The sequence below is a fragment of the Entelurus aequoreus genome, linkage group LG21 (assembly GCF_033978785.1).
Source record: "Entelurus aequoreus isolate RoL-2023_Sb linkage group LG21, RoL_Eaeq_v1.1, whole genome shotgun sequence".
In the NCBI taxonomy this organism is placed as follows: domain Eukaryota; kingdom Metazoa; phylum Chordata; class Actinopteri; order Syngnathiformes; family Syngnathidae; genus Entelurus; species Entelurus aequoreus.
Genome location: NC_084751.1, coordinates 14,547,267 through 14,575,032, shown reverse-complemented (window position 1 = coordinate 14,575,032; position 27,766 = coordinate 14,547,267). Strand labels below are relative to the sequence as shown.

Here is a 27,766-nt window from a genome sequence, read left to right as displayed (position 1 = left end):
ACACTAATGAGTTGACTGATGAACATTATCACATAATTTATTAAGAAAATATAAATAACGACAAAGATTGAATACTATTAAACGCAACATGTAAGTTTAAAAAAAAAACACATTAACATTATGATTTAAACATTTTCAGAATGTGCTTGTTCTATTTCTAAAAAAAGAAAACAATCTGAAGTTGTCTTTATTTTTAAGTTATCGTGCCGTGATTTTACCAGTCCGGCCCACTTGGGAGTAGATTTTTCTCCATGTGGCTGCCGATCTAAAAGGAGTTTGACACCCCTGATCTATATTGATATCAATGGTGATTTATCTAGCATGAGCAAAGGGACCTGATGGAAGAAAGTAATATATATATATATATATATATGCACTGAATGTGTTCAATAAATACCTTTTTATTAATGCATTTAACATTATAATGGACCTCTCAGTCATAATCTGTCAATAATGACGTCGTTTAGATTATGCATTATACTAGTTAGCTGGTTGATAGTTCCATCATGGCTTCGTTGTACTCACAGAGGAACAACGTGCTGTATATCGTCTTCCATATTGACTACTTTGCTTCTGCAGCTTGTTACTACCGGATCGACGCTGAGACCTGCACGATACAGGAGGCGATACTCCCCTTCAGTGAGGTTACCTGCAATAACCTCCAATCTTAAATCTGCATTCAAGTTAAGGCACTTTATTGCACCAGTGGATTAAGTAATGATTATTTTGCAAAATTTTGGCCACCCGATGCTCAATTAATCGCTAATGAAAGTGTGACTTATGAGGCGAGGCGCGGTATCGCAGTCAGCAGGCGACCGCTCGGTTGCGGCCTGCGCACCTCATCTATCACGCTGTAAGAAGAGTGCACCACACAAGGGGATGTAACACAAAGAGTGTAAGCTCACAATGTGTTATGGGGTCATAGAATTCAATGCTAATTTTTCAGCTTTTTGAATAGCAAATGTTTGCAATGGATGACATGTGCTTGTATGGCCTTGGCATTGCAGGGGTTGTAGTTACTGTAAATGCAGAAGTATTTAGACAATGACTGTGATTTCACCGCTATACAACAGAATCAATAAATATCGTATTTTTCAGGCTTCATAGCTTACCAAGGTCGTAGTAAAACATTCTGACATATTTTCGAGCGTCGTGTGTAATGTTCTATATTTTCAATGGAACATGTAAAGTTTTAGTGTTGATAACTGGCGTCATCTTGCAGTCTACGCGTATCTCTTAAAAGAATAAGCTTATCGACTACGGTGTCGGCACGGACTACAATGGCAGACGCGCGCGCATTTTTAGGACTTACACAGATCCCAAATACACATTAGCAGGTACCAGAAGGTAAGAGAAGCTGGTTTTGCGTAATAATGCGAAACACAACACCAGATGCTGTCTGCTAATAGGTGCCATTTTGCAGTCCTTGTACAAAAACCATAATAATACCCGTATGTTGAAGCATAGTACGTCTGACTATGGTAGCTGTAATGCGCCGACAATCCATCAAGCGGTGCGGCTTCATAGCATACCAAAGTCGTAATAAAACATTTTGACATATTTTCAAGCGCCGTGTGTAATGTTCTTTATTCTCAATGGAACATGTAAAGTTTTAGTGTTGTTTACTGGCGTCATCTTGCAGTCTATGCGTATCTCTTAAAAGAATAAGCTTATCGACTACGGTGTCGGCACGGACTACAATGGCAGACGAGCGCGCATTTTTAGGACTTAAACAGATCCCAAATACACATTAGCAGGTACCAGAAGGTAAGATAAGTTGGTTTTGCGTAGTATTGCAAAACACAACACCAGATGTTGTCTGCTAATAGGTGCCATTTTGCAGTCCTTGTACAAAAACCATAATAATACCCGTATGTTGAAGCATAGTACGTCTGACTATGGTAGCTGTAATGCGCCGACAATCCATCAAGCGGTGCGGCTTCATAGCATACCAAAGTCGTAATAAAACATTTTGACATATTTTCAAGCGCCGTGTGTAATGTTCTATATTCTCAATGGAACATGTAAAGTTTTAGTGTTGTTTACTGGCGTCATCTTGCAGTCTACACGTATCTCTTAAAAGAAGAAGCTTATCGACTACGGTGTCGGCACGGACTACATTGGCAGACGAGCGCGCATTTTTAGGACTTACACAGATCCCAAATACACATTAGCAGGTACCAGAAGGTAAGATAAGTTGGTTTTGCGTGGTATTGCAAAACACAACACCAGATGCTGTCTGCTAATAGGTGCCATTTTGCAGTCCTTGTACAAAAACCATAATAATACCCGTATGTTGAAGCATAGTACGTCTGACTATGGTAGCTGTAATGCGCCGACAATCCATCAAGCGGTGCGGCTTCATAGCATACCAAAGTCGTAATAAAACATTTTGACATATTTTCAAGCGCCGTGTGTAATGTTCTATATTCTCAATGGAACTTGTAAAGTTTTAGTGTTGTTTACTTGCGTCATCTTGCAGTCTACGCGTATCTCTTAAAAGAAGAAGCTTATTGACTACGGTGTCGGCACGGACTACAATGGCAGACGCGCACACATTTTTAGGACTTACACAGATCCCAAATACACATTAGCAGGTACCAGAAGGTAAGAGAAGCTGGTTTTGCGTAATATTGCGAAACACAACGCCAGATGCTGTCTGCTAATAGTTGCCATTTTGCAGTCCTTATACACACACCATAATAATACTCGTATGTTGAAGCACGGTACGTCTGACTATTAAAATAATGTCACAACAATGTTAATAAGTCAGAATAGTTGATTTCATATATGTACAGTCGTGGCTTGTCATGGCTGTCTTGAGTTGCTAATAATTTCTACAACTCTTATTTTTTTGTGATAGAGTGATTGGAGCACATACTTGTTGGTCACAAAAAACATTAAAGAAGTTTGGTTGTTTTATGAATTTATTATGGGTCTACTGAAAATGTGACTAAATCTGCTGGGTCAAAAGTCTTTCTCCATGTGATGTCAGATGAAACAAAAATTGAGCTGTTCGGCCACAATACCCAGCAATATGTTTGGAGGAGAAAAGGTCCCAGGAACACCATTCCTACCGTCAAGCATGGCTGTGGTAGTATTATACTCTGGGCCTGTTTTGCTGCCAATGGAACTGGTGCTTTATTTAAGTTAAAGTACCCATGATTGTCACACACACACACTAGATGTGGCAAAATTATTTTCTGCATTTGACCCATCACCCTTGATCACCCCCTGGGAGGTGAAGAGAGCAGTGAGCAGCAGCGGTGGCCGCGCCCGGGAATAATTTTTGGGTGATTTAACCCCCAATTCCAACCCTTGATGCTGAGTGTCAAGCAGGGAGGTAATGAGTCCCATTTTTATAGTCTTTGGTATGACTCGGCCGGGGTTTGAACTCACGACCTATTTACAGAGAGTAAATGGGACATTGAAAAAGGAGGATTACCTCCAAATTCTTCAGGACAACCTAAAATCATCAGCTCGGAGGTTGGGTCTTGGGTGCAGTTGGGTGTTCCAACAGGACAATGACACCAAACAAACGTCAAACGTGGTAAAGGAATGGCTAAATCAGGTTAGAATTAAGGTTTTAGAATGGCCTTCCCAATGTCCTGACTTAAACGTGTGGATAATGCTGAAGAAACAAGTTCATGTCAGAAAACCAACACATTTAGTTGAACTGCACCAAGTTTGTCAAGAGGAGTGGTCAGAAATTCAACCAGAAGCTTGTGGATGGCTACCAAAAGCATCTTATTGCGGTGAAGCTTGCCAAGGGACATGTAACCAAATATTAACATTGCTGTATGTATACTTTTGACCCAGCACATTTGCTCACATAAAAAATTCATAAAAGAACCAAACTTCATGAATGTTTTTTGTGACCAAAAAGTATGTGCTCCAATCACGTAATAAGAGGAAACTCAAGACAGCCTTGACATTATGTTCTTTACAACACTGCAAAAAGTCATTGTTCAAAAACATTTAAAAAAATACAAAAATGGTATTCTACTTGAACTAAGCAAAATTATCTGCCAATAGAACAAGAAAATATGGCTTGTCAAGACTTTCCAAAACAAGTAAAATAAATTAGCTAACCTCAATGAACCCCAACAAACCTTTAAAATAAGTATGTTCTCACTATTAACAAGTGCACTTTGCCTGATAGAAAAAACAAATATGAGACCTTTTTGCTCAATACGTTGAAAAGTGTTCTTAAATTAAGTAAATGCTAGTGCCATTATCTTGACATAATGATATGCGCTCGGTATTACATGTCTTGAAACCAGCAAATTTATACTAAAAAGTAGTTTATTTTTCTTAATGGAAGGCAACAAGGCAACCGCTTGTTACTCTCGGGGTCTCCTTGCCGCTCAGACAAATCATATTGTCTAAAGATGCATTTTTCCATCGATAACATGACATCATCGCGCCAAGTGCGTGCTCTTTCAGTCATTAGTGCGCAAGGGACATATATATATATATATATATATATATATATATATATATATATATATATATATATATATATATATATATATATATATATACACACTACCGTTCAAAAGTTTGGGGTCACATTGAAATGTCCTTATTATTGAAGGAAAAGCACTGTACTTTTCAATGAAGATAACTTTAAACTAGTCTTAACTTTAAAGAAAGACACTCTATACATTGTTAATGTGGTAAATGACTATTCTAGCTGCAAATGTCTGGTTTTTGGTGCAATATCTACATAGGTGTATAGAGGCCCATTTCCAGCAACTATCACTCCAGTGTTCTAATGGTACAATGTGTTTGCTCATTGGCTCAGAAGGCTAATTGATGATTAGAAAACCCTTGTGCAATCATGTTCACACATCTGAAAACAGTTTAGCTCGTTACAGAAGCTACAAAACTGACCTTCCTTTGAGCAGATTGAGTTTCTGGAGCATCACATTTGTGGGGTCAATTAAACGCTCAAAATGGCCAGAAAAAGAGAACTTTCATCTGAAACTCGACAGTCTATTCTTGTTCTTAGAAATGAAGGCTATTCCACAAAATTGTTTGGGTGACTCCAAAATTTTGAACGATAGTGTGTATATATATATATATATATATATATATATATATATATATATATATATATACACATATATATATGTGTGTATATATATATACACATATATATATGTGTGTATATATATATATATATATATATATATATATATATATATATATATATATATATATATATATATATATATATATATATATATATATATATATATATATATATATATATATATATATATATATATGTGTGTATACATATATATATGTGTATATATATATATATATATATATATATATATATATATATATATATATATATATATATATATATATATATATATATATATATATATATATATATATATATATATATATATATATATATATATATATATATATATATATATATATTTACAGTCGGCCAAATTTTTTTAAATTGTAATTTGGAAGAATTTATCCGAATGTGCATGAACTATTTCTGTTCAAAATTGTTTGAAATGTCACATGTTAAATGTTTAAATATTAACTGTCAGTTTACTGTACTGTGCCAACTGTACTACTATATGAGTACGTATTTTCTATTGTTTCATTGAAAATAAAACAGCAAAGTCCATTTGGCTGTCATCTGTTTTAATTATAAGACACGATTGTGTCAAAGTCATGATTTTTTATTTAGTGCTTCAAATAAGGACTTTTTACTTTAAAAAAGCAGTTTTATACTTGAGAGTGTTGACGACACAGCTTTGCAACAGTTGATATTCTAGTTTCAAGCATGTTTTACTCAATATAGGTCATAAAATCTCAGCAACAAGCTGTAATAGAAAATAAACAAACATGACCCTTATTTGAGATATTTAATATTACTTAAATTTCATTTTTTTCAGTGAAGTGTATGTAAACTTTTGACCGCGACTGTATGTGCTTTTATAGATTGCTTTATTTTATAGATGGTTTGCTTATGATATACTGTATATGCAAGCCTTGGCAGAAGTCTGTCTCTCACTGCTGTACCAATGGATGCTGAAGGATTTAGTCATATTGCAGCCAAGTGTGAGGACACGACATGACAATTCCACTGGTGAAGTACAGTGATTGAGTGTAGAGGGAGCACACAAGGTGAAGAAACAGGAATGAGTGATGGAGTGGAAGGAAGTCAAAGGCCGACGCGGGACCGGTTGAGGGGGGGGGGGCTCGCGAACACGGTGGGAGTACGAGTGAATGTAATGAAGAAGGACAGAGGTGCAAAGAGGAGAGACAAACTCCGAAAGAGGACGAGAGTGGACAACACGAGAAGTGATGGATGTAGATGTTGATGCAAGGTTCTGAGCTTATGAAGTATGGTCATAGAAAGGAGGGGTAGGAATGAGGGTGCGGGGAAGGCACTCTGTGTTATTGTGCAGCGGGCCGTTGGCACCGGCTCTGTCAGTGAGCGGCGTTGATCCGTGAACTTGCCATCTGGATTCTCCCACAAATCACATTAAAGTTTCAAGCCGAGGAATACATCACGCTAAATGAATATTGGATCCGAGGGCCTCAGACAGGCCTGATGGAGGAAAAAAAAAAAAAAAGGCCCGAGCAACCTGACTCCTTTGTGGTCAGACCATGGTGCGATCCATCCACTTTGCTCTGTGCAGACCTCCCCCCACCCCTTGTCTGGTCCCCTCCATCACTGACGGGCAGCGGCCATCGTGCAGCGGAGGTGGCCTGATGGACGCGGTCTTTAAAAGTTGCAGAGAAACTACCTTCAACACTCCTATGCTGAAATGTTGTCACCAAGGTTAAATGGCGAAAAAGGAAATTACACTTAATCCTTTTTGGTGCTGCTGGCCGACCTCCAATTCGTATTTCAAAACATTTTCCCCATAGGAAATAACGGACATGGAAACGATCTGTTACAGGGTCAAGCTGTGGTCATACTGAAACCTTTATGTACTTTTTCACATTCATCCAAGTACAAAAAGGTGATATCATTTCTCACCTATCTATTTAAACAAATGTTATTCATTGATATACAAGTGTGAAAAGAAGTTAACCATGGTGTAGACTGCAAAAAGTCAGTGTTCAAAAACAAGAAAAAAAAAATTACAAAATTAGGGGTATTTTATTTGAACTAAGCAAAATGATCTGCCAATAGAACAAGAACATTTGGCTTGTCAAGACTTTCCAAAACAAGTAAAATTAGCTAACCTCAATGAACCCAAAAATACCTTAAAATAAGTATATTCTCACTAATAACAAGTGCACTTTTCTTGGTAGAAAAAAAAAAGAGACATTTTTGCTCAATATGTTGAAAATCATTCTTAAGTTAAGTAAATGCTAGTGCCATTATCTTGACATAATGATATGCGCTCGGCATTACATTTCTTGAAACCAGCAAACTTGTACAAAAAACTAATTTATTGTTCTTAATGGAAAGGCAACGAGGCAACATCTTGTTACACTCGGGGTCTACTGGCTGCTCAGGCAAATCATACTGTCTAAAAATGCATTTTTCCATCAATAACATGACATCATCACGCCAAGTGCGTGCTCTTTCAGTCAATTAGTGTGCATATATACAGCCCGGCCCCTGGCCAAAAATATTTTAATTGTAAATTTGAATAATTTATCTGAATGTGCATGAACTATTTCTGTTCAAAATTGTTAGAAATGTCACATGTTAAATGTTTAAATATTAATTTTATTAACTAGTTTACTGTACTTTGCCAGCTGTACTACTATATGAGTACGTATTTTCTATTGTTTCATTGAAAATAAAACCGCAAAGTCCATTTGACAGTCATCTGTTTTAATTATGAGATACAATTGTGTCAAAGTCATGATTTTTTTGTTCATGCTTGAAATAAGAAATTATTACTTTAAAAAAGTAGTTTTATACTTGTGAGTGTTGATGACACAGCTTTGCAACAGTTGATATTCTAGTTTCAAGCATGTTTTACTCAATATAGGTCATAACATCTCAGCAACAAGCTGTAATATCTTACTGAGATCATTTAGGACCAAAACACTTAAAACAAGTAAAAGACTCTAACATAAAATCTGCATAGTGAGAAGAATTATCTTATCAGAAAGAAAATAATCAAATATCACCCTTATTTGATATATTTAATCTTACTTAGATTTCAGTTTTTGCAGTGTAATGTAAAAACCACAAAACTCACTTTACGTACACTGAAAAAAAAAGAAAAGAAAAAAAAAGTGCAGTTGATTTTAGAATAAAATACTATAAAAGTACGAGAGGAATACGATACAAGTCAGGCTAAACTACTGGATCCCCAGCAAGAACATCCAGAAGCTGCAATACATACAGAATAGTGCTGCTAGGATCCTGATGAGAGTGCGGAAATATGACCATATCACACCAATTCTCAAATCCCTTCACTGGCTTCCTGTTCTACTCAGGATTGAATACAAAGTCTCCCTACTAACCCACCAGTGCCTCCATGGAAATGCCCCCCTCTACTTCAAAGAACTACTCACCCCCAAATCCTCCACACGACACCTCCGCTCCAGACAGGCTAACCTCCTCCAACCTCTGAGGACAAAGCTACGAACAATGGTTCAGCTCCCAGTCTGTGGAAAGCTCTCCCTGACCACCTGAGGGTACCACCGACTGTGGATGCGTTTAAAAAAGGCTTAAAAACCCTTTTAAAAAAAAAAAAAATTTTAAAAGCCTTTTTTTAGATGTATGCCTACTAGTTCTACCTATTTGGCTGTTGTAGTTTTTATTTGTATTTATTTTTTATTATCTTTTTATTTTTATTTTTTTTAATACACTGTAGCACTTTGAGGTTGTTTACTCTATGTAAAGTGCTTTTTACAAATAAAATCTATTATTATTATTATTATTACAAGTGGTACCGTTTTTTCCATTTACAACAATGCACTGTAAAAACAGTTGTAGATTTTACAGCAAAAAAAATGGCAGTTGCCAGAATTTTACAGTTAAAATAAAAGTAAATCTGTTTTCAGTAATTCACAAAAACAAAAAAAAGGACGATTTTTCCGGTAAAATTCTTTGCTGACTAATGATTTTACCGTAAAATCTACAGAATATTTTTCTACAGTGTTTTTGGATTAAAATGTTCCCAAAAACACAAGTTAATACTTTAAAACTTGTCGGGATCTCACGTGACAATATAGACTTTATTATTGTTTTGTTTTTGTGTATTTCCTGTCCAGCGCTCTTATTTTTGTTTTCACTTCCTGTTAGCCTTCACCACCTTTCCCTTCCTCGCCTGTCCCTGGTTGGCAATCAGGATTTTTATCATTGTTGCTTTTAACCTAAACATGCTGCATGGCTTATCTTATGCTTCCTGTGCCTGGTTGTTTTTTTTTTACCTGCACTTTCCCTGCTGTCTGCATCCTGGGGTCCAGGCCCAAAACTCCAACAAAACTGACAGCGTCTCAGCTTTGTGTGTGTGACTTGTGTGGTATATTTTCACTAAAACGTTGGTTTCATTTTAGAGGTTCCACTGTGATTGAAGCCTTGTAACGCTCCTATATCATAACAAATTGTTAATCAAGTGCAAAAAGAAGCTAACCACTATAACATGAGAAAACCCTCTGCATTACTTTTTATAACCAGTGATGACAAACTTACTTAAACATGAATTCCAATGGGTATTTTTCTTTTTTACTCTCTGAACACCCTTGATTAAGTATCTTCTGGACTGAAGTGTCGCAAAAATTTCTTCCAAGCTCACCTTTTTGGTGACTTCTCCGATCTAATGGTGGTCAAATTTTGAACTAAAGGAGTTCCGCAGCATACGGCCAATTTTTGAAGCTTTTCAGGTGGAATTATTTCCCATTCTTGCTTGATGTACAGCTTAAGTTGTTCAACAGTCCGGGGGTCTCCGTTGTGGTATTTTAGGCTTCATAATGCGCTGCACATTTTCAATGGGAGACATGTCTGGACTACAGGCACTATGAAGCCACGCTGTTGTAACACGTGGCTTGGCATTGTTTTGTTGAAATAAGCAGGGGCGTCCATGATATTGTTGCTCGGATGGCAACATATGTTGCTCCAAAACCTGTATGTACCTTTCAGCATTAATGGTTCCTTCACAGATGTGTAAGTTACCCATGCCTTGGGCACTAATACACCCCCATACCATCACATATGCTGGCTTTTCAATTTTGTGCCTGGAGCAATCCGGATGGTTCTTTTCCTCTTTGTTCCGGAGGACACAACATCCACAGTTTCCAAAAAAAATGTGAAATGTGGACTCGTCAGACCACAGAACACTTTGTATCAGTACATCTTAGATGAGCTCGGGCCCAGCGAAGCCGGCGGCATTTCTGGGTGTTGTTGATAAATGGCTTTCGCTTTGCATAGTAGAGTTTTAACTTGCACTTACAGATGTAGCGACGAACTGTAGTTAAAGACAGTGGTTTTCTGAAGTGTTCCTGAGCCTGTGGTGATATCCTTTACACACTAATGTCGCTTTTTGATGCAGTACCGCCTGAGGGATCCAAGGTCACGGGCATTCAATGTTACGTGCAGTGATTTCTCCAAATTCTCTGAACATTTTGATGATATTACGGACCTCTGATGGTGAAATCCCTAAATTCTTTGCAATAGCTCGTTTAGAAATATTGTTCTTAAACTGTTGGAAAATTTGCTCACGCTTTTGTTCACAAAGCGGTGACCCTCGCCCCATCCTTGTTTGTGAATGACTGAGCATTTCACGGAAGCTGCTTTTATACCCAATCATGGCACCCACCTGTTCCCAATTAGCCTGTTCACCTGTGGGATGTTCCAATTAAGTGTTTGATGAGCATGCCTTAACTTTCTCAGTCTTTTTTGCCACTTGTGCCAACTTTTTTTGTAACATGTTGCAGGCATCAAATTCCAAATTAGCTAATATTTGCAAAAAATAACAAAGTTTTCCAGTTCGAACGGTAAATATATTGTCTTTGCAGTCTATCTAATTGAATACAAGTTGAAAAGGATTAGCAAATCATTGTATTCTGTTTTTATTTACGATTTACAAAACAAGCCAATTTCACTGGTTTTGGGTTTTGTACATAAATGTGTACTTCCTCCTGTGTGGTTAGTATCAAGTGCTTGCTTTTATCTGTCACTTATGAACGGAAGAGTCTTTTGATTTTGCACGAGTTAACTTGTGTAACATGATTACGGCATTGTCAATTGTCGTCAAAGTTGGACTATTTAAAAACGCGTTTTATTGTTAATTACATTTTGCATTAAAATGCGACCAAACTTGAATTACATCTTTTTTGTTTTTTATTCATTTAGCATATCAGTAATAACGTCTGCTGTATTTTACCTTCATTTTATGGATGAAGTAGTCACATAATAAGTGCAAATGCATAGTTGGGGTTTATGTTTTTTACTATTTCAGGAATAATAATGCTTCAACCCTGCATACGTAATGTGGTGTGCAACGTTTTATGCTAAATGTTGGCATGTATTGCGATCTTAATTAACTTTTTAATTTCCTGGGTTTTTGCATTAGCATATTTTGTGGGCGAAAATAAGAAGCTTTAATTGAAGTACTGCTACACAGAGACACAGTTTGACTCTTTTAACAGCAGGCTCAAAGTTAGTCATGCGTACAATACCTTATTATATGCCTGCTTTCCTTTTCATTTCAGCTACATTATGTTGATTTTGTATAAATCGATTAATTTATTTTTTTTCACCTTTGGGTAGAAAATAATACGTGAGTGGAGGGTCGGGTGGAGAGAAAAAAAAGAAATCATTCATCTTTCAATAAGATGTTATGTTCTGGTTCCTGCTTGCATATTTTCTGCTGAGGCACCGTTTGTGCTCAAGTAAACCTGATTAAAAAAAATATTGCTTTCCCAAGGTTCCGTATGAAAAGGGACAGAAAAAAAAAAAAAAAAAGGTTTTACTTCTTTTTTCCGGTCCACTGGCTTGTACAGCTGAGGATTTATTTTGCAGGCCTGGACTGAAGAAAAAAAAAAAAAAAGGCTTCATTGCGGCCCAATCTTCAATTCTGTGGGATCTCCTGAGAGATAACAATTGGTCCGGGGTCTAAAAACGATACGTTTAGAGACAGTGGGAAGCTGCAAAATGCACTCATGCTTCTCGTTGCTTTAGTTTACTGTTTGTACCAAACTGCAATGGCACTCTGTAGCATGGACCTCCCAAAGTAGGGGTGGCAATCACTGTATTGCCAACTCACAAGACGGGGGCGGCAGGGTAAGGTGATACAAGAAAAACCCCTTGAATGCGCTCCAGTATATCAATATTAGGGTTGTACCGGTGTTAGTATAGTACCGCGATACAAATGAATCAAATTCGGTACTATACCACCTCTAAAAAAGTACCGGTCCTCAACCGCCCCCGTCGTCGTCACATCGTGTCATTTCTGGTTTACGAGCAGAGGAGCATGTTCGGCAGCGCCCCCGTCGTCGTCACGTCGTGTCATTTCTGGTTTACGAGCAGAGGAGCATGTTCGGCAGCGCACAATCACGGAGTACTTACAAGCAGACACAGTGTGTAGACAGAAAATGGAGAACGGATGCATTTTGGCTTAAAAGCTAATGATAAAGGTGAAGCTATAACACTGAAACACCCTCAGGAAGAGGTGCTTTAAGACATGGCTAGCTCGCTAGCGGCTAAAGTCCAACCGCAGTCGGCATTGTTTCAGCTACTTCTAAATCACTAATCCTCGCCTCCATGGCGACAAATAAAGTAAGTTTCTTACAAGTATCATCCCTGCAGGACGAGGAATAGCTAAACATGCTTCACTACACACCGTAGCTCACCGGTGTCAAAATGTAAACAAACGCCATGGGTGGATCTACACCTGACATCCACTGTAATGATACCAAGTACAGGAGCGCATCTAGTTAATACTACTATGATTACGTCAATATTTTTTGGCATCATCAGGAAATATGTCCCTGGGTACATGAGGACTTTGGATGTGACCAATGTATGACCCTGTAACTACTTGGTATCGAATTATATACCCAAATTTGTGGTATCATCCAAAACTATTGTAAAGCATTCAAACAACAGAAGAATAAGTGATTATTACATTTTAACAGAAGTGTAGATATAATTTTTTTTTAGGAGTGCTGAATCAATATTTTTTCCTTGTGTATTGTTACTGCTCTCTTAGCGATAACAATACAATACGTCACAATATCAATATTTTCTGCGTACGTAGTGATAGCGGTCATTATTTCCTGCCAGTGTATCATTACAGCACAGGATACATGGCAATATTGAATTAATGCTATTGTATTGTTAGCATATCAAAGACGATAACGATATGATGCATTCAAAATCAATATTTTATTGTAGTGTATGGATAATATACTATAAGCGGTAACGATTAGACACAGAATATTGACATATCAGCATATCATTATCTGGCATATCATTATGTTATGCCAGTGTTTAGATGCCGTACTGTCAGAGGTAATGATGTATAAGAATATTGATCGGATGTTAGTGTATTGATACTGTACAGCATGCGATAACGATGTGATACATTCCGATAATGTTATATTCTTGTGTAGGGATAAGCGATAATGATAAGAAACAGCATATCACCATATCAGTATGGTTTGCAATATTGTACATCACAAAAAAACTGATACAGTACTGTAATTGATAATGAGATATGACAATATTGATTTGATACTCGAGTATTGCTACTCTGCTGTAGGGGATAATGATGTGAAACGTTAAAATAGCATATTTTCCTGACCATAAGGCGCACCGGATTATAAGGCGCACTGCCGATGAATGGTCTATTTTCGATCGTTTTTCATATATTAGGCGCACCGGATTATAAGGCGCACTAAAGGAGTCATATTATTATTTTTTCTTTCTAAATGTAAAACACTTTCTTGTGGTCTACATAACATGTAATGGTGGTTATTTGGTCAAAATGTTGCATAGATTATGTTTTACAGATCATCTTCAAGCCGCTTTCTGACAGTCGCTTCTGGATGCACCATTTTGTGGGCGGTCTTATTTACGTGGCTCATCTTCGGCAGCGTCTTCTCCCCGTCATCTTTGTTGTAGCGGTGTAGCGTGCAAGGACGGGTGTGGAAGAAGTGTCAGAAGATGGAGCTAACTGTTTTAATGACATTCAGACTTTACTTCAATCAATAACGGAGCAGCATCTCCTCATCCGCCAGAAATGCGTCCCGTGAAAAAACGTCCGAACGGAACTCTAATAACTAAAGTTCCTTGGGTGAATAATGTAAACTCACTACACCGGTATGTTTTAGCACTTTCATGGCGAGTTTACTGACAGATATAAGTAAGAACTTTACATTACTTTATAGTAGAAATGGCAACAACGGAGGATGAATGTCCCATAACAAGAAGATGGAGAAAAATAAGTGACGTGAATTGAAGTGAATTATATTTATATAGCGCTTTTCTCTAGTGACTCAAAGCGCTTTACATAGTGAAAGAAGAAGCTTATTGACTACGGACTACAAAGGCGGGCGCGCGCAATTTTTCAGGATTTATGCAGATCCCAAATACAGATCAGCAGGTACCAGAAGGTAAGAAAAGTTGCTTTTGCATAATATTGGGAAACAAAACGCCAGATAATACGTCTTACCTTATACACACACCATAATAATACTCATACGTTGAAGCACAGTACAATCCATCAAGCGGTGCGGCTTCATAGCTTACCAAAGTCGCACTAAAACATTTTGATAGATTTTTGAGCGCCGTGTGTAATGTTCTATATTTTCAATGGAACATATAAAATGTCGGTGTTGTTCACTTGAGTCATATTGCCATCATAGTGCAGCCTACACGTATCTCTTATGTTTGACTGCCATCTACCGGTCACACTTATCATTACACCATGTACCAAACAAAATAGCTTCGAGATCGGTAAGCGAAACCAGAATTACTCCGTACATTAGGCGCAAGTGCGCCTTATAGTCCGGAAAATACGATAACACAATATCCATGATGTATTCTTGTGTGTCTGACTATTATTATATACATAAGCTGTATTGATAAGATACAGTGTATTGCCATAACTGTGTTTGATGATGGGGCATTAATAGTACACCATAAGAGATAGTAATATGATACTGCACATCTCAATATCAGTATATAGTGCTAGTGTATTGATACAGTAGTACAGTAGTGTAAATAACAATGATAGTTTATAGATAATGTACCATAGGCAGTTAATGATACGGTACTTACAATATTTATGTAGGATTCTAGTCTATAGCTACTGTAATATAAGCCATATCACACTAACGGCATGTAATGCTCATGCATCGATACAGTACTGTAAGCGATAACGATACCAATTATTTCAATGCTAATATTTTGACCCACCCTTGCTCCGTAGTACTTACGGTACTTGCTGCCTGTATTCTGTACTTCCTGTAAATGCATATACAATCGTTCCCATATCCTGCCGTACGCGCACACAAATCGAAAGGGATCGTATAAAAAAAAAGTCTTGTATTAATCCACAAATGACTTGGCAAACCTAACCTTACACTACAGTGCAGTAGCGGTGGTAACTACTGCAGTCTGTACATTTTGGAGGAAACAAGTACACAGTGCACCTTAAAAAACACACAAATGGGAACTCTGTGGTTAGCTAATTGTGTGATCCAGACAGACTAGAGTTTGCTCAGAAGGGACGACTTTGTGCTCAATAAGCCGACGCGGCACACGATGGGAGGCATCAATCAGCGCTGAAGGCTGACATGCTGAGAGCCAGACTGCACAAAAGTGACAGCTCGTGTTGAACACTGGCGAGCTTTCAAGCACATCCTTTACACAAATAAAGAAGTGTCTGTAATGCAAGAGACTTATGGAGGACTTGTTTTTTGTCCTTACAATTTAGCCCTTTGCAGGTCGGTTACTGATATACTTGTTTCCATTTTTGGACAGATATATCATGTTTCATTACCATCATTAGCATTTTTAGAAATAACACCATTCAATAAGTACATGCTGCCACAAGTACTGAGTAATACTGAGTAAATATATACTATCTAATATATACAAAATACAGTTTTTTTTTTCTCATTTTCTGATGTAAAAATTCTGGAAAACTCTGGGAAAGTGACCTTTTAGAGTTTTTTTGTTTGTTTGTTTTTAATATATGGAAAACTGCGGAGCCCCTAAAGGGACATGGGGAATTTTTATTTTATTTTATTTTTTAGATATATATATTTTTTTTAGATATGTATCTCGTGCGCACAAGAACTATCTCGTGCGCACGCAAAAGTTTCTCGTGCGCACGAGAAACTATCTCGTATCAAAATATTACTTGAAATCTATTTTTGGCAGCAGCAAAGTGGTTGTTTTGGTAGATATGTGTTCTAAAAAGGGTATTTCAACAAGTAAACCGTACAGTAGGTACTTGATTTTGATATATGTAATGCTCATAAGGGTATTATAGTAAAATATGCGTGTGCAAAAATGGGATGTGTAAATTTTAAAATATTACGTCGAATCAGTTTTTGTCAGGCAATATTACATTTAATAACAATTTTACATAAATGAATACATCCAAAACATGTTGTACTTATTTATTATGTGCAAGAAGAAATAACAGTTACAATTGTGTGTATCTTACAAAACGAGAAACTTTTGCGTGGCCACAAGATAGTTTCTCGTGCGCACGAGATACATATCTAAAAACAATTTCCCCATGTCCCTTTAGGGGCTCCGTAGAAAACAAATACATTGAAAATAAAATAATATATGCATTTTATGGAATTGGATTACACTTTTGTTAATTTAAATCTACACCGTAAATAAATCTGATATACAGTAAAACACAGGCAGAATTTAATTGTAAAAAAATAGATATATATATTATGTTACCATCCAACCACCCATCCATTTTCTACCGCTTGTCCCTTTTGGGGTGGCGGGGGGTGCTGGAGCCTATCTCAGCTGCATTCGGGCGGAAGGCAGGGTACACCCTGGACAAGTTGCCACCTCATCACAGGGCCAACACAGCAATGTAGCATAAAATATAACAACCATAAATTTTACAGTAAAAAAAATAAATAAATATGGCAACTCGGTCACCATAATTTTACCATAAAAATAACAGTGTCGTTCCATTCAAAGTAATGCACTGTAAAAAACGAATGTAGATTTTATGGTGGAAGAAAACTGGCAACTTAGTCGCCAGGATTTGACCATGTCTTACCATGTTTTCATTTACAGTAATGCACTGTAAAAATGACTGTATATTTTACAGTAAAAAGACCACTCATTTGGAAGAATTTTACCGGAATTTTTTTTAAATTTTTCCATTTTCAGAAATGAACTGTAAAAATGTCTATTGATTTGTTGGTAATAAAAAGACAACTTGTAAGAATTTTGCTGTAAAAGTTAAAGTCTTAAGGATTTTAGAGTAAAAAAACAACCACTGGCATCTCAGCCGGCAGAGTTTTACTGTAAAAATAAAGGTCTTACCATGTTTCCATTCACAGTAATGCACTGCAAAAATGACTATACATTGTATGGTAAAGTTCTGGCAACTTAGCTGCCAGTTTTTTTTTTTTACCATAAAATCTACAGATTTAGATTTTTAAAAAGTCCTTTATCTTCTTTAATGTTATTACATTGAATATATAATTTCATATAAACCGTATTTTCCGGGGTATAGAGTGCACCGGTATTTAAGACGCACCCACCAAATTTTCCAATAAATAAATATTTTACATGTATCAGCCGCACCGGACTATAAGCCACAGATATATACTGGTACAAAAGGTTTTGTAAATCTTTATTTCCATACCTTCATTGTTTCCAAACGGTGCCTGTAAAACGGCAGTATAACGGCTGATTAAACAAAACAGAAGTCATCGTCATGGACCCACTAGCTGTGGAAGCTAGCTCTCCAATCGGCTAAAAAGACTCAATAACTCCACGGTGAAGTTTTGGTGAATTTTCAAAACAGGAACAATACAAAAAGAATGCCCTTGTACGTTAATAATACTAACACAGACACTTGTGAATATGTTAGCATATTTGCTAGTGCTAACGACGCTAGTTGATTACATTACGATAGCGCGTACAAATATGCATGGTAAACACTCCTACAGACATCACACCTGGGACGGTTTAGTAAGTACAAATTGTTTTAGTTGTATTGTAAAACTTACAAACTTTGCTTGGAGTGATAATTGAATAAACCTTTCGAGCAGAAATGCTATAAACCAATATACTTCCAGCGTGGAACAGGAAGTACATTGTGCAAACCCACTTAAAACATGGCGCCATAGCATAAAACAATAACAATCCTTTCCAGTGGTCAAAAAGGTTTGTTGTGTCTTCTCATTCCTATACTTTTCAAATGTTATTTTAGTCAGTCAATGTTTTTGGTATATAATATTGTTTTTGGTATATTGTAAAACTTACAAAGTTGCTTGCACTGATAAGTGAAGAATCCTTTTGTGCAGGAACGCTATGGACAGTTTTGCTTTCGGTTCAAGGCAGAAGTACATTTTCAACATGCAACACCTGTAGTGAACGAACTCGTCCAAAAGATGGCGCTATAGCCCATACAATAACACACCATTTCAGTGTATCTGCTTGCGTCAAATGATAACTATTGAACACAAAACGGTTTGGCCGTTAGTGAAGAACAATTCAAAATGAACTGCACAGTTTTATAGGCAGCAGGATTCAAAGGGTAGAACAAAAGTAATGTTTTATAGTCTGGAATTTCCCGTAACTTAGCATCAAGCGAGCATTGGGGCCTTACTGTACTAAGTCGCGTACAACAAAGGTTTCGAAACATTGCACCGTTTGATTTTACGTTAATTGGTACCCTGTAGTACCGACAGACTTCGGTTGGTACCTGTTCAGTGGCCTTGTGGTTAGAGTGTCCGCCCTGAGATCGGTAGGTTGTGCGTTCAAACCCCGGCCAAGTCAAACCAAAGACTATAAAAATGGGCCCCATTACCTCCCTGCTTGGCACTTCGAATCAAGGGTTGGAATTGGGGGTTAAATCACCAAATGATTCCTGGGCGCGGCCACCGCTGCTGCTCACTGCTCCCCTGTGGGGATGGGTCAAATGCAGAAGATAATTTCACCGCACCTAGTGTGTGTGTGAGACCATCATTGGCACTTTAACTTTAACTTGTTCAAGAAGAGTACCGAATTCGTGCTCACAGTATTATAATGTCACGTTGTTTTGTCGACAATGACCACGATAAAGTGGTTAGATATTTTTGATGTACTAATATTGTTTTGGTATATTGTAAAATTTACAAAGTTGCTCGGACTGATACGTGAAAAAATTCCATCTAATATACCAAAAATATTGTCTGACTAAAAGAAAATGTTTAAAGTACACCTTTTAAGTGTTTCTGTCGGCTTTATACGAAAGCTATTTATGGAATACAATACATTATGGCAATTAGCAAAGAAAAAAATCCATAAATTAGCCAAACCATTTCATAAGCCGCAGGGTTCAAAGTGGTTTATAGTCATTTTTGTTTATTTTTGATAATAATTGTAGCTTTTTTCTCTGTCTTTCAGGTCTTCAGGTGATTTTCCCAGAGTACCTGCAAGAGAAGTTTGTCCAGTCGGCTCTGAGTTACATTATGTGCAACGGAGAAGGAGAGTATCTGTGCCGGAACAACCAGTGCATCTGTCAGTGTGCCGACGAGTATCCTCAATGCAACTGTCCCATCACCGACATCCAGATCATGGAGAACACTCTGCTGGGGATGGCTGAGTCCTGGGCTGCCTCCTATAAAGACTTTGAGAACTCTGGTGAGCTTGTAATTGAGCATGATATTTAGACAGGAATCCTTATTAGGGAAGAGATTAATTTTTTTATGTCTGCATGAAAGACACGGCGGAAGGGAGGAGTGGCACGCTAACAGTCTTTTTGGGGTTTCTTCATCGTGAGCCGACACCCGTCTCCTGGGGGAAAAGGTTGAGGGTGGCGTCTGACATCTCTGAACGCTGGGTGGAGGAGTAGGAGAGGGACTGCCGTGTCTTTGAGGGAAAAGCGCCAAGCGGATCTGACAAGCCTCCAAGGAGAATAAAGGAGAAAACTCCAAGAAATGTCTGAGCTAAGACTGGGGGGGAAAAAGCTAATGCTGTTAAGCGGTCTTGAAGTCTGGAAGAGAGACACTTCATGAAGACATGTTGCAAATTGGCCTTTGAAGGTCATGTTAGTTTCATGCTCATTGAAACATTTCAACGACGAAATGCGAGTTGGTCATGTGAGGGAACTCTGCAGATGTCTCCAGCTTGAGACGTTACATTTTTCGCTCTATTATTTATACCGCTGCCTTTAAATTTAGCTCACCAAAGTTAAAACTCCTTGTCCTCCCACTGAAGTGCCGGCGACGTCCCCTAGCTGCTTGTCGCTCGGCTGCAAAGGAAATTCAGAAAGACACCTGAACAAATAGGCTTGTACTCCCATCTCAGCAGCTCCATCTACTGGCTCTCATGGGTCACTGCCCCGCTTGTCCTAATGCTAGCGGACTGAAACCTCGAAGTTCCCCAATTCCCACTGTTATCCTGATCTGTGGTAGAAGGAATTTCAGCAATGTTTCATCCATCAATCAATCAAAGTTTATTTATATAGCCCGTAATCACAAGTGTCTCAAAGGGCTGCACAAGCCAGATCCCACATCAGAGCATCCTATCTTCCGATTGTATTGTACAGTATGTCCCGGCAAGAAATCTGCGTTCAAAGAACTCTGGCTTATTAGTGATTCCCAGAGCCCAAAAAAAAGTCTGCGGGCTATAGAGTGTTTTCTATTCGGGCTCCAGTACTCTGGAATGCCCTACCGGTAACAGATAGAGATGCTACCTCAGTAGAAGCATTTAAGTCCTATCTTAAAATTCATTTGTATACTCTAGCCTTAAAATAGACCCCCCTTTTTAGAGCAGTTGATCTGCCGTTTCTTTTCTTTTCTCCTCTGCCCCCCTCTCCCTTGTGGAGGGGGGCGGCACAGGTCCGGTGGCCATGGATGAAGTGCTGGCTGTCCAGAGTCGGGACCCGGGGTGGACCGCTCGCCTGTGCATCGGTTGGGAACATTTCTGCGCTGCTGGCCCGTCTCCGCTCGGGATGGTCTCCTGCTGGCCCCACTATGGACTGGACTCTCACTATTATGTTAGATCCACTATGGACTGGACTTTCACAATATTATGCTGGACCCACTCGACGTCCATTGCATCCGGTCTCCCCTAGAGGGGTGGGTCACCCACATCTGCGGTCCTCTCCAAGGTTTCTCATAGTCATTCACATCGATTTCCCACTGGGTTGTGAGCTTTTCCTTGTCCTTATGTGGGCTCTGAACCGAGGATGTCGTTGTGGCTTGTGCAACCCTTTCAGACACTTGTGATTTAGGGTTATTTAAATAAACATTGATTGATTGATTGAGAGCAAGAAAAAACTAAACCCAATTGGATACAATGAGAAACCTTGGAGTGGACCGCAGATGTGGGTACCCTCCCCTGGGCGACCGGTGCAATAGACGTCAAGACAATCTAGTTAATAGTGTGAGAGTCCAGTCCATAGTGGGGCCAGCAGGAGATCACCTTGAGTGGAGACAATTCAGCACCGCAGAGACATCCCCAAATGATGCACAGATGAGTGGTCCACCCCGGGTCCCGACTTTGAACAACTAGTGCATGATCTGTGGTCACCTAATAACCTCTCCACGCAGGAGAGGGGGGCAGAGCAGAAAAGAGACAGCAGATCGACTGGTCTGAAAAGGGGGTCTATTTAAAGGCTAGAGTACACAAATGAGTTTTAAGATGGGACTTAAATGCTTCTACTGAGGTAGCATCTCCATTACTGGGAGGGCATTCCAGAGTACCGGAGCCCGAATAGAAAACGCTCTATAGCCCGCAGACTTTTTTTGGGCTCTGGGAATCACTAATAAGCCAGAATTCTTAGAACACAGATTTCTTGCCGGGACATATGGTACAATACAATCAGCAAGTACAAAAACCTTAAAGTTGCATCTTAAGTGCACGGAAGCCAGTGCAGGTGAGCCAGTATAGGTGTATATATAGGTATATATGTATGTAGGTATATAAAGGTATATACAGTATAGGCGTAATATCATCAAACTTTCTTGTTCTTGTCAAAAGTCTAGCAGCCGCGTTTTATACCAACTGTAATCTTTTAATGCTAGACATGGGGAATAACACATTACAGTAATCGAGACGTGACGTAACAAACCCGTGAATAATGATCTCAGCGTCGCTGGTGGACAAAATGGAACGAATTTTAGCGATATAATGAAGATGAAAGAAGGCTGTTTTAGTAGAAGTTTTAATGTGTGACTCAAACGAGAGAGTTGGGTCGAAGATAATACCCAGATTCTTTACCGAGTCACTTTGTGTAATTGTTTGGTTGTCTAATGTTAAGGTGGTATTATTAAATAAGTGTCAGTGTCTAGCAGGACCGATAACCAGTATTTCCGTTTTCTTAGTGTTAAGATGCAAAAAGTTAGCGGACATCCATTGTTTAATTTCATTAAGACACGCCTCCAGCTGACTACAATCCAGCGTGTTGGTCAGCTTTAGGGGCATGTAGAGTTGGGTGTCATCAGCATAACAGTGACCGCTAACACCTTATTTGCGTATGATGTCACCTAGCCGCAGCATGTAGATGCTGAAGAGTGCAGGGCCAAGAACCGAACCCTGTGGAACTCCGCACGTTACCTTAGCATACTCCGAGGTCACATTGTTATGGGAAATGCACTGCATCCTGTCAGTAAGATAAGAGTTAAACCAAGACAAGGCTAAGTCTGACATACCAATACGTGTTTTGATACGCTCTAATAAAATATTATGGTGGACGGTATCGAAAGCAGCGCTAAGATCAAGAAGCAGCAACATGGATGACGCATCAGCATCCGTCGTCAGCCATAGATCATTAGTCATTTTTGCGAGAGCTGCCTCCGTAGAGTGATTTTCCCTGAAACCGGACTGAAAGGGTTCACAGAGATTGTTAGACGCCAGGTGTTCATTTAGCTTTTCATGGAAAATACTAGTTTTTGTGCAATGCTTGCCAAATAACTACAACACGGCCAATTTTAAAAGGAAATGATGGTCCAGAACAGGAACATCTTCAGACAAGACGAGAAAAAGCAGTTGATGTTGCCTCCTTCTTTAGCTTTGTGTGTCCTTTTTGTCGAAGTAATGTTATTTTTTAACAAATCATTGGTACCTCAGTTTTCCTTAATAATCCTTTCAAAAATATCTAATGAAAGATAAAGCATTTTTTTTCCATAAGAAAAGATGTGACTCTAAATCATCCATTCTGAACAGTCAAATATATCAACACATTTTATGGAGAATAATTATATTTTAGTATTGTAACGTGTAGTGAGTTCATATTAAGGAGACACAACCATTGTACTTTGCAACTAGTTATGTCTTGAATGTAATAGTGTTTCTCACTTTCTGGTACAGACGAGCCCCCATTATATGACTTGAGGGTTTAACATATTTAATATGGATACAGGTGACAAAGTTCAAGTCAACAGATTTTATTTTCTATATTAACTATAGCAGTGATTCTCATCTAATGGCAAGTCAAAAAAAAATCACTCAATTAAATATTTAAACAGTGTTACTATTCAAACTGTGTGTAATGCTACAATATACTTAAATACAATAAAACCTCTGCCTTGGTTTTAGTGAATATGTAGGCCTACTATGTTACTGTATTTCAATGATGGTCATTATGGTGATACCTGGAGAGCCAAGTGTTTTTTGAGGTGGTACTTGGCGAAAACATTTTGACAACCACTGATCTCTAGTGTTTTTATATTTAATAAAAAAAACCAAAACCAGTGAAGTTGGCACGTTGTGTAAATCGTAAATAAAAACAGAATACAATTATTTGCAAATCCTTTTCAATCTATATTCAATTGAATAGATTGCAAAAACAAGATACTTAATGTTCGAACTGGAAAACGTTGTTATGTTTTGCAAATATCAGCTCATTTGGAATTCGAAGCCTGCAACATGTTTCAAAAAAGCTGGCACAAGTGGCAAAAAAGACTGAGAAAGTTAAGGAATACTCATCAAACACTTATTTGGAACATCCCACAGGTGAACAGGCTAATTGGGAACAGGTGGGTGCCATGATTGGGTATAAAATCATTCACAAACAAAGGTGGGGCGAGGGTCACCACTTTGTGAACAAATGCGTGAGCAAATTGTCCAACGGTTTAAGAACAACATTTCTCAACGAGCTATTGCAAGGAATTTAGGGATTTCACCATCTACGGTCCGTAATATCATCAAAAGGTTCAGAGAATCTGGAGAAATCACTGCACGTAAGCGATGATTTTACGCACCTTCGATCCCTCAGGCGGTACTGCATCAAAAAGCGACATCAGTGTGTAAAGGATATCACCACATGGGCTCAGGAACACTTCAGAAAACCACTGTCAGTAATTCAAGTTGGTCACTTTTCGGCGCAAGTTAAAACTCTACTATGCAAAGCCAAAGCCATGTATCAACAACACCCAGAAACGCTGCCGGCATTTTTGACAGATTTTTGAGTGCCGTGTGTAATGTTCTTTATTCTCAATGGAACATTTAAAGTCTTTGTTGTTGTTTACTGGCGTCATATTGAAGTCTACACGTATCTCTTATGTGTGACTACCATCCACTGGTACTGTACTTTATTTAACACACCTCTGACAATCTGGATCATATTTCTTATTACAGTAGTTTGGTGATACAAAGGGACCAAATCCAACCCAGACCGCATGTCATAAACATATAGTGAGTGTGTGTGCGTGCGTATGTGTGAACAAGAGAGGAAGTAGAAAGAGTCACACGTTTTGCAGACTCTAATTATTTTGTGATATATTTTATTTTATACGCTAGGCTAAGCCACAGCGCCTCAAATGTTATCTTTTTTTTGTAAACTGAATTTATTAGGAAAAACATGAAAAAAAAGAAGTATTTTCTGACTTTTTTTTTTTAAATGTACCAAATAAAATTGCTCCGAGGTCGGTAAGCACAACCAGAATTATTCCGTACATTAGCTTATAAGGCGCACTGTCCATTTTTGAGAAAATGAAAGGATTTCAAGTGTGATTTATAGTCTGAAAAATATGATATGTATGCTGGGATCTGCCCACAGATGCTATCTGTTGGTTGTCTGAGCAAACTGCAGCTGGTGCTGGATAGTCCCACTCCTTAATGCTTCAGGAATGTGGCAAAAATACAGCGGTACCTATTGTACCTTGTGTTTGTTTACGATCATAGCTTCAGAGAAATGTGCAGAAATTCACTCTTGAATAGGATGAGTGTTGTTATTGTCACACTGAAGACTCAATTGGACTAATAATTGAATACCCTGATCACTAACTGCGGTTTCATCCATCTGTGCCGTCTAGATGAGTTCAAGTCCTTCCTAAAGAGGCTGCCCTCCACTCACTTCCTGCCCATCAACAGCGTTCACCTGCTCTGGGGCAGCGACTGGGACCTGCAGGCGCGCTACAGGCTCCTCCAAAGCTCCCTGGAGGTGCAGCGGCTCAAGATCCAGCGCACTGCCCGCAAGCTGTTTGGCCTCAGCATCCGCTGCCACCACAATCCCAACCACCAGATGCCAAGGGAGAGGTGGGTAGTAACTACAATCTTACAGAATGCGGCAAATGTCTCATGCTGCATGAACCTCAGGTGAGACGTGACAAGCACTTACGTGTTTTCAGAGGAATATTACGTCCGCGCTGCTCGCGTGCACACTTAAGGACGACATGCATTATAGATGTCACTCACTGTATGGCCGTCACGTCAAGAATTGCACATGCCGACGTCACGGTCTGAAATAAAAGCGCCTCTCTGGGAGTTTTGCCGAAAGGTCGTTGCACACCTGTCATCACCTCACGCAGCCGCAGCTTGAGAGCCTTTACTGTTGGAGCGCCATCGCCTGACATGACAGCAACTTTTTCCCACATTTGCGAGTAATAAGCTCGCATGAAACAGCCCAACTCGTGTGCTGTGATGGGTACGTCACCAGAAATGTTGGTTCAATATTTAGTTAAGCGCTCTAAAAAAAAGGAGCGTTGACACACTGTTACCATAGAGCAGGGGTGTCCAAAGGGTGGCTAAAAATACTAAAACTTTTTTTTTTTTTAAACATTAAAACGTGGAATAAAAGAGCAAATAGGTGAAATGCAACGAGAAAAAAAGTTGCATTGTTGACGCTAATAACACAATTTAAAAAAAAAAAATTCAAAAAATAATGAGTCAAAATCAATGTTGCTATGAATTATTGACTGATTTAAGGACAAAAAGGACACAAATACAGCAAACAAAAAAAACAAGAAAAATGTGAAAATGATTTTTAAAAAATACATACAAATTATGAACTAATATCAATCAATCAATCAATGTTTATTTATATAGCCCTAAATCACAAGTGTCTCAAAGGGCTGTACAAGCCACAACGACATCCTCGGTACAGAGCCCACATAAGGGCAAGGAAAACTCACCCCAGTGGGACGTCAATGTGAATGACTATGAGAAACCTTGGAGAGGACCGCATATGTGGGTAACCCCCCCCCCCTCTACTAATTATACTAATTATTATATTGACTGTTATTATACATATACTAAACTAATTACACTATATATTATCTGAAGCTGATATAGAGATTTAAGTGTTGAATGTAAAAATAAATAAATAAATAAATAAAAAATAAAAAGCATAACCATTTTATGAGTGGGGCACTTTTAGATCCCCAAAAATGTTAGTGGAATTAAAAAACACATGCCTTTGCTAAAAATGAAAATAATAATAATAAATTCAAATCAATTTTGCTATGAATTATTGACCTATTTAGGGATCAAATTACTTCACATCAAATATTCCACTTTGGAAATCTTTTTGGGAAAAATATTGTATATTTTGTATTTTTGCCCCAAAAAATTGGGTGACTTATTTTTAACCTTTTATAAGACTGAAACCCTTCTGGGTCCCTAACTTGAGCGAGCCCCAAAGGTTAAAAAAAAGAAGTGTATATTGTATTGGTACGGAGCCCCTAAAGGGACATGGGAATTTATTTTTTTTTAGACATGTATCTCGTGGCCACGAGATACTTTCTCGTGGCCACGAGAAACTTTTTATTAAAAAAAATAAATTTAAAAAAATTGTTTGTTTTTTTTTGTTTTTTTTACTAAAAGTTTCGTGGCCACGAGAAACTTTCTCGTGGCCACGAGAATCTTTCTCGAAAGTCCTAATTGGAAATACAGCCATATTAACTCCTAAACTGCCATTTTAACACACACCAAACCATCAGCACACATCCAATGCTTTCTCGTGGCCACGAGAAAGTTTCTCGTGCGCACGAGAAAGTTTTGTCGTGGCCACGAGAAAGTTTCTCGTGGCCACGAGAAACTTTTTATTAAAAAAAATAATAATAAAAATAATAATATATATATATTTTTTTTTTTTTATAAAAAGTTTCTCGTGGCCACGAGAAAGTATCTCGTGGCCACGAGATACATGTCTAAAAAAAAAAAATTCCCATGTCCCTTTAGGGGCTCTGTATATTGGTTTTGAAAATGAAGAAAATATCAAAATGGCCCCTGCGTGCTTTGATTTTTCAGTGTGCGGCCCTCAGCGGAAAAAGTTTGGACACCCCTGCCATAGAGCAAATGTGTCAAACTCATTGTAGATGGGGGCCAAAATCTACTCCCAAGTGGGCCCGACTGGTAAAATCACGGCACTATAACTTAAAG

General features: G+C 38.3%; 1 protein-coding gene across 5 annotated transcripts in view; it reads left to right on the top strand.

Moving 5' to 3' along the window:
- The window catches only part of brinp1 (bone morphogenetic protein/retinoic acid inducible neural-specific 1), a 338,696-nt gene that overhangs the window by 294,850 nt on the left and 16,080 nt on the right, over window positions 1-27,766 (top strand). For all 5 annotated transcript variants that reach the window (XM_062031022.1, XM_062031017.1, XM_062031021.1 and 2 more), the window contains 2 exons: window positions 19,565-19,801; window positions 25,420-25,642. In XM_062031022.1, the coding sequence (XP_061887006.1) occupies window positions 19,565-19,801; window positions 25,420-25,642 (460 nt within the window). The remainder of the gene's footprint in view (window positions 1-19,564; window positions 19,802-25,419; window positions 25,643-27,766) is intronic.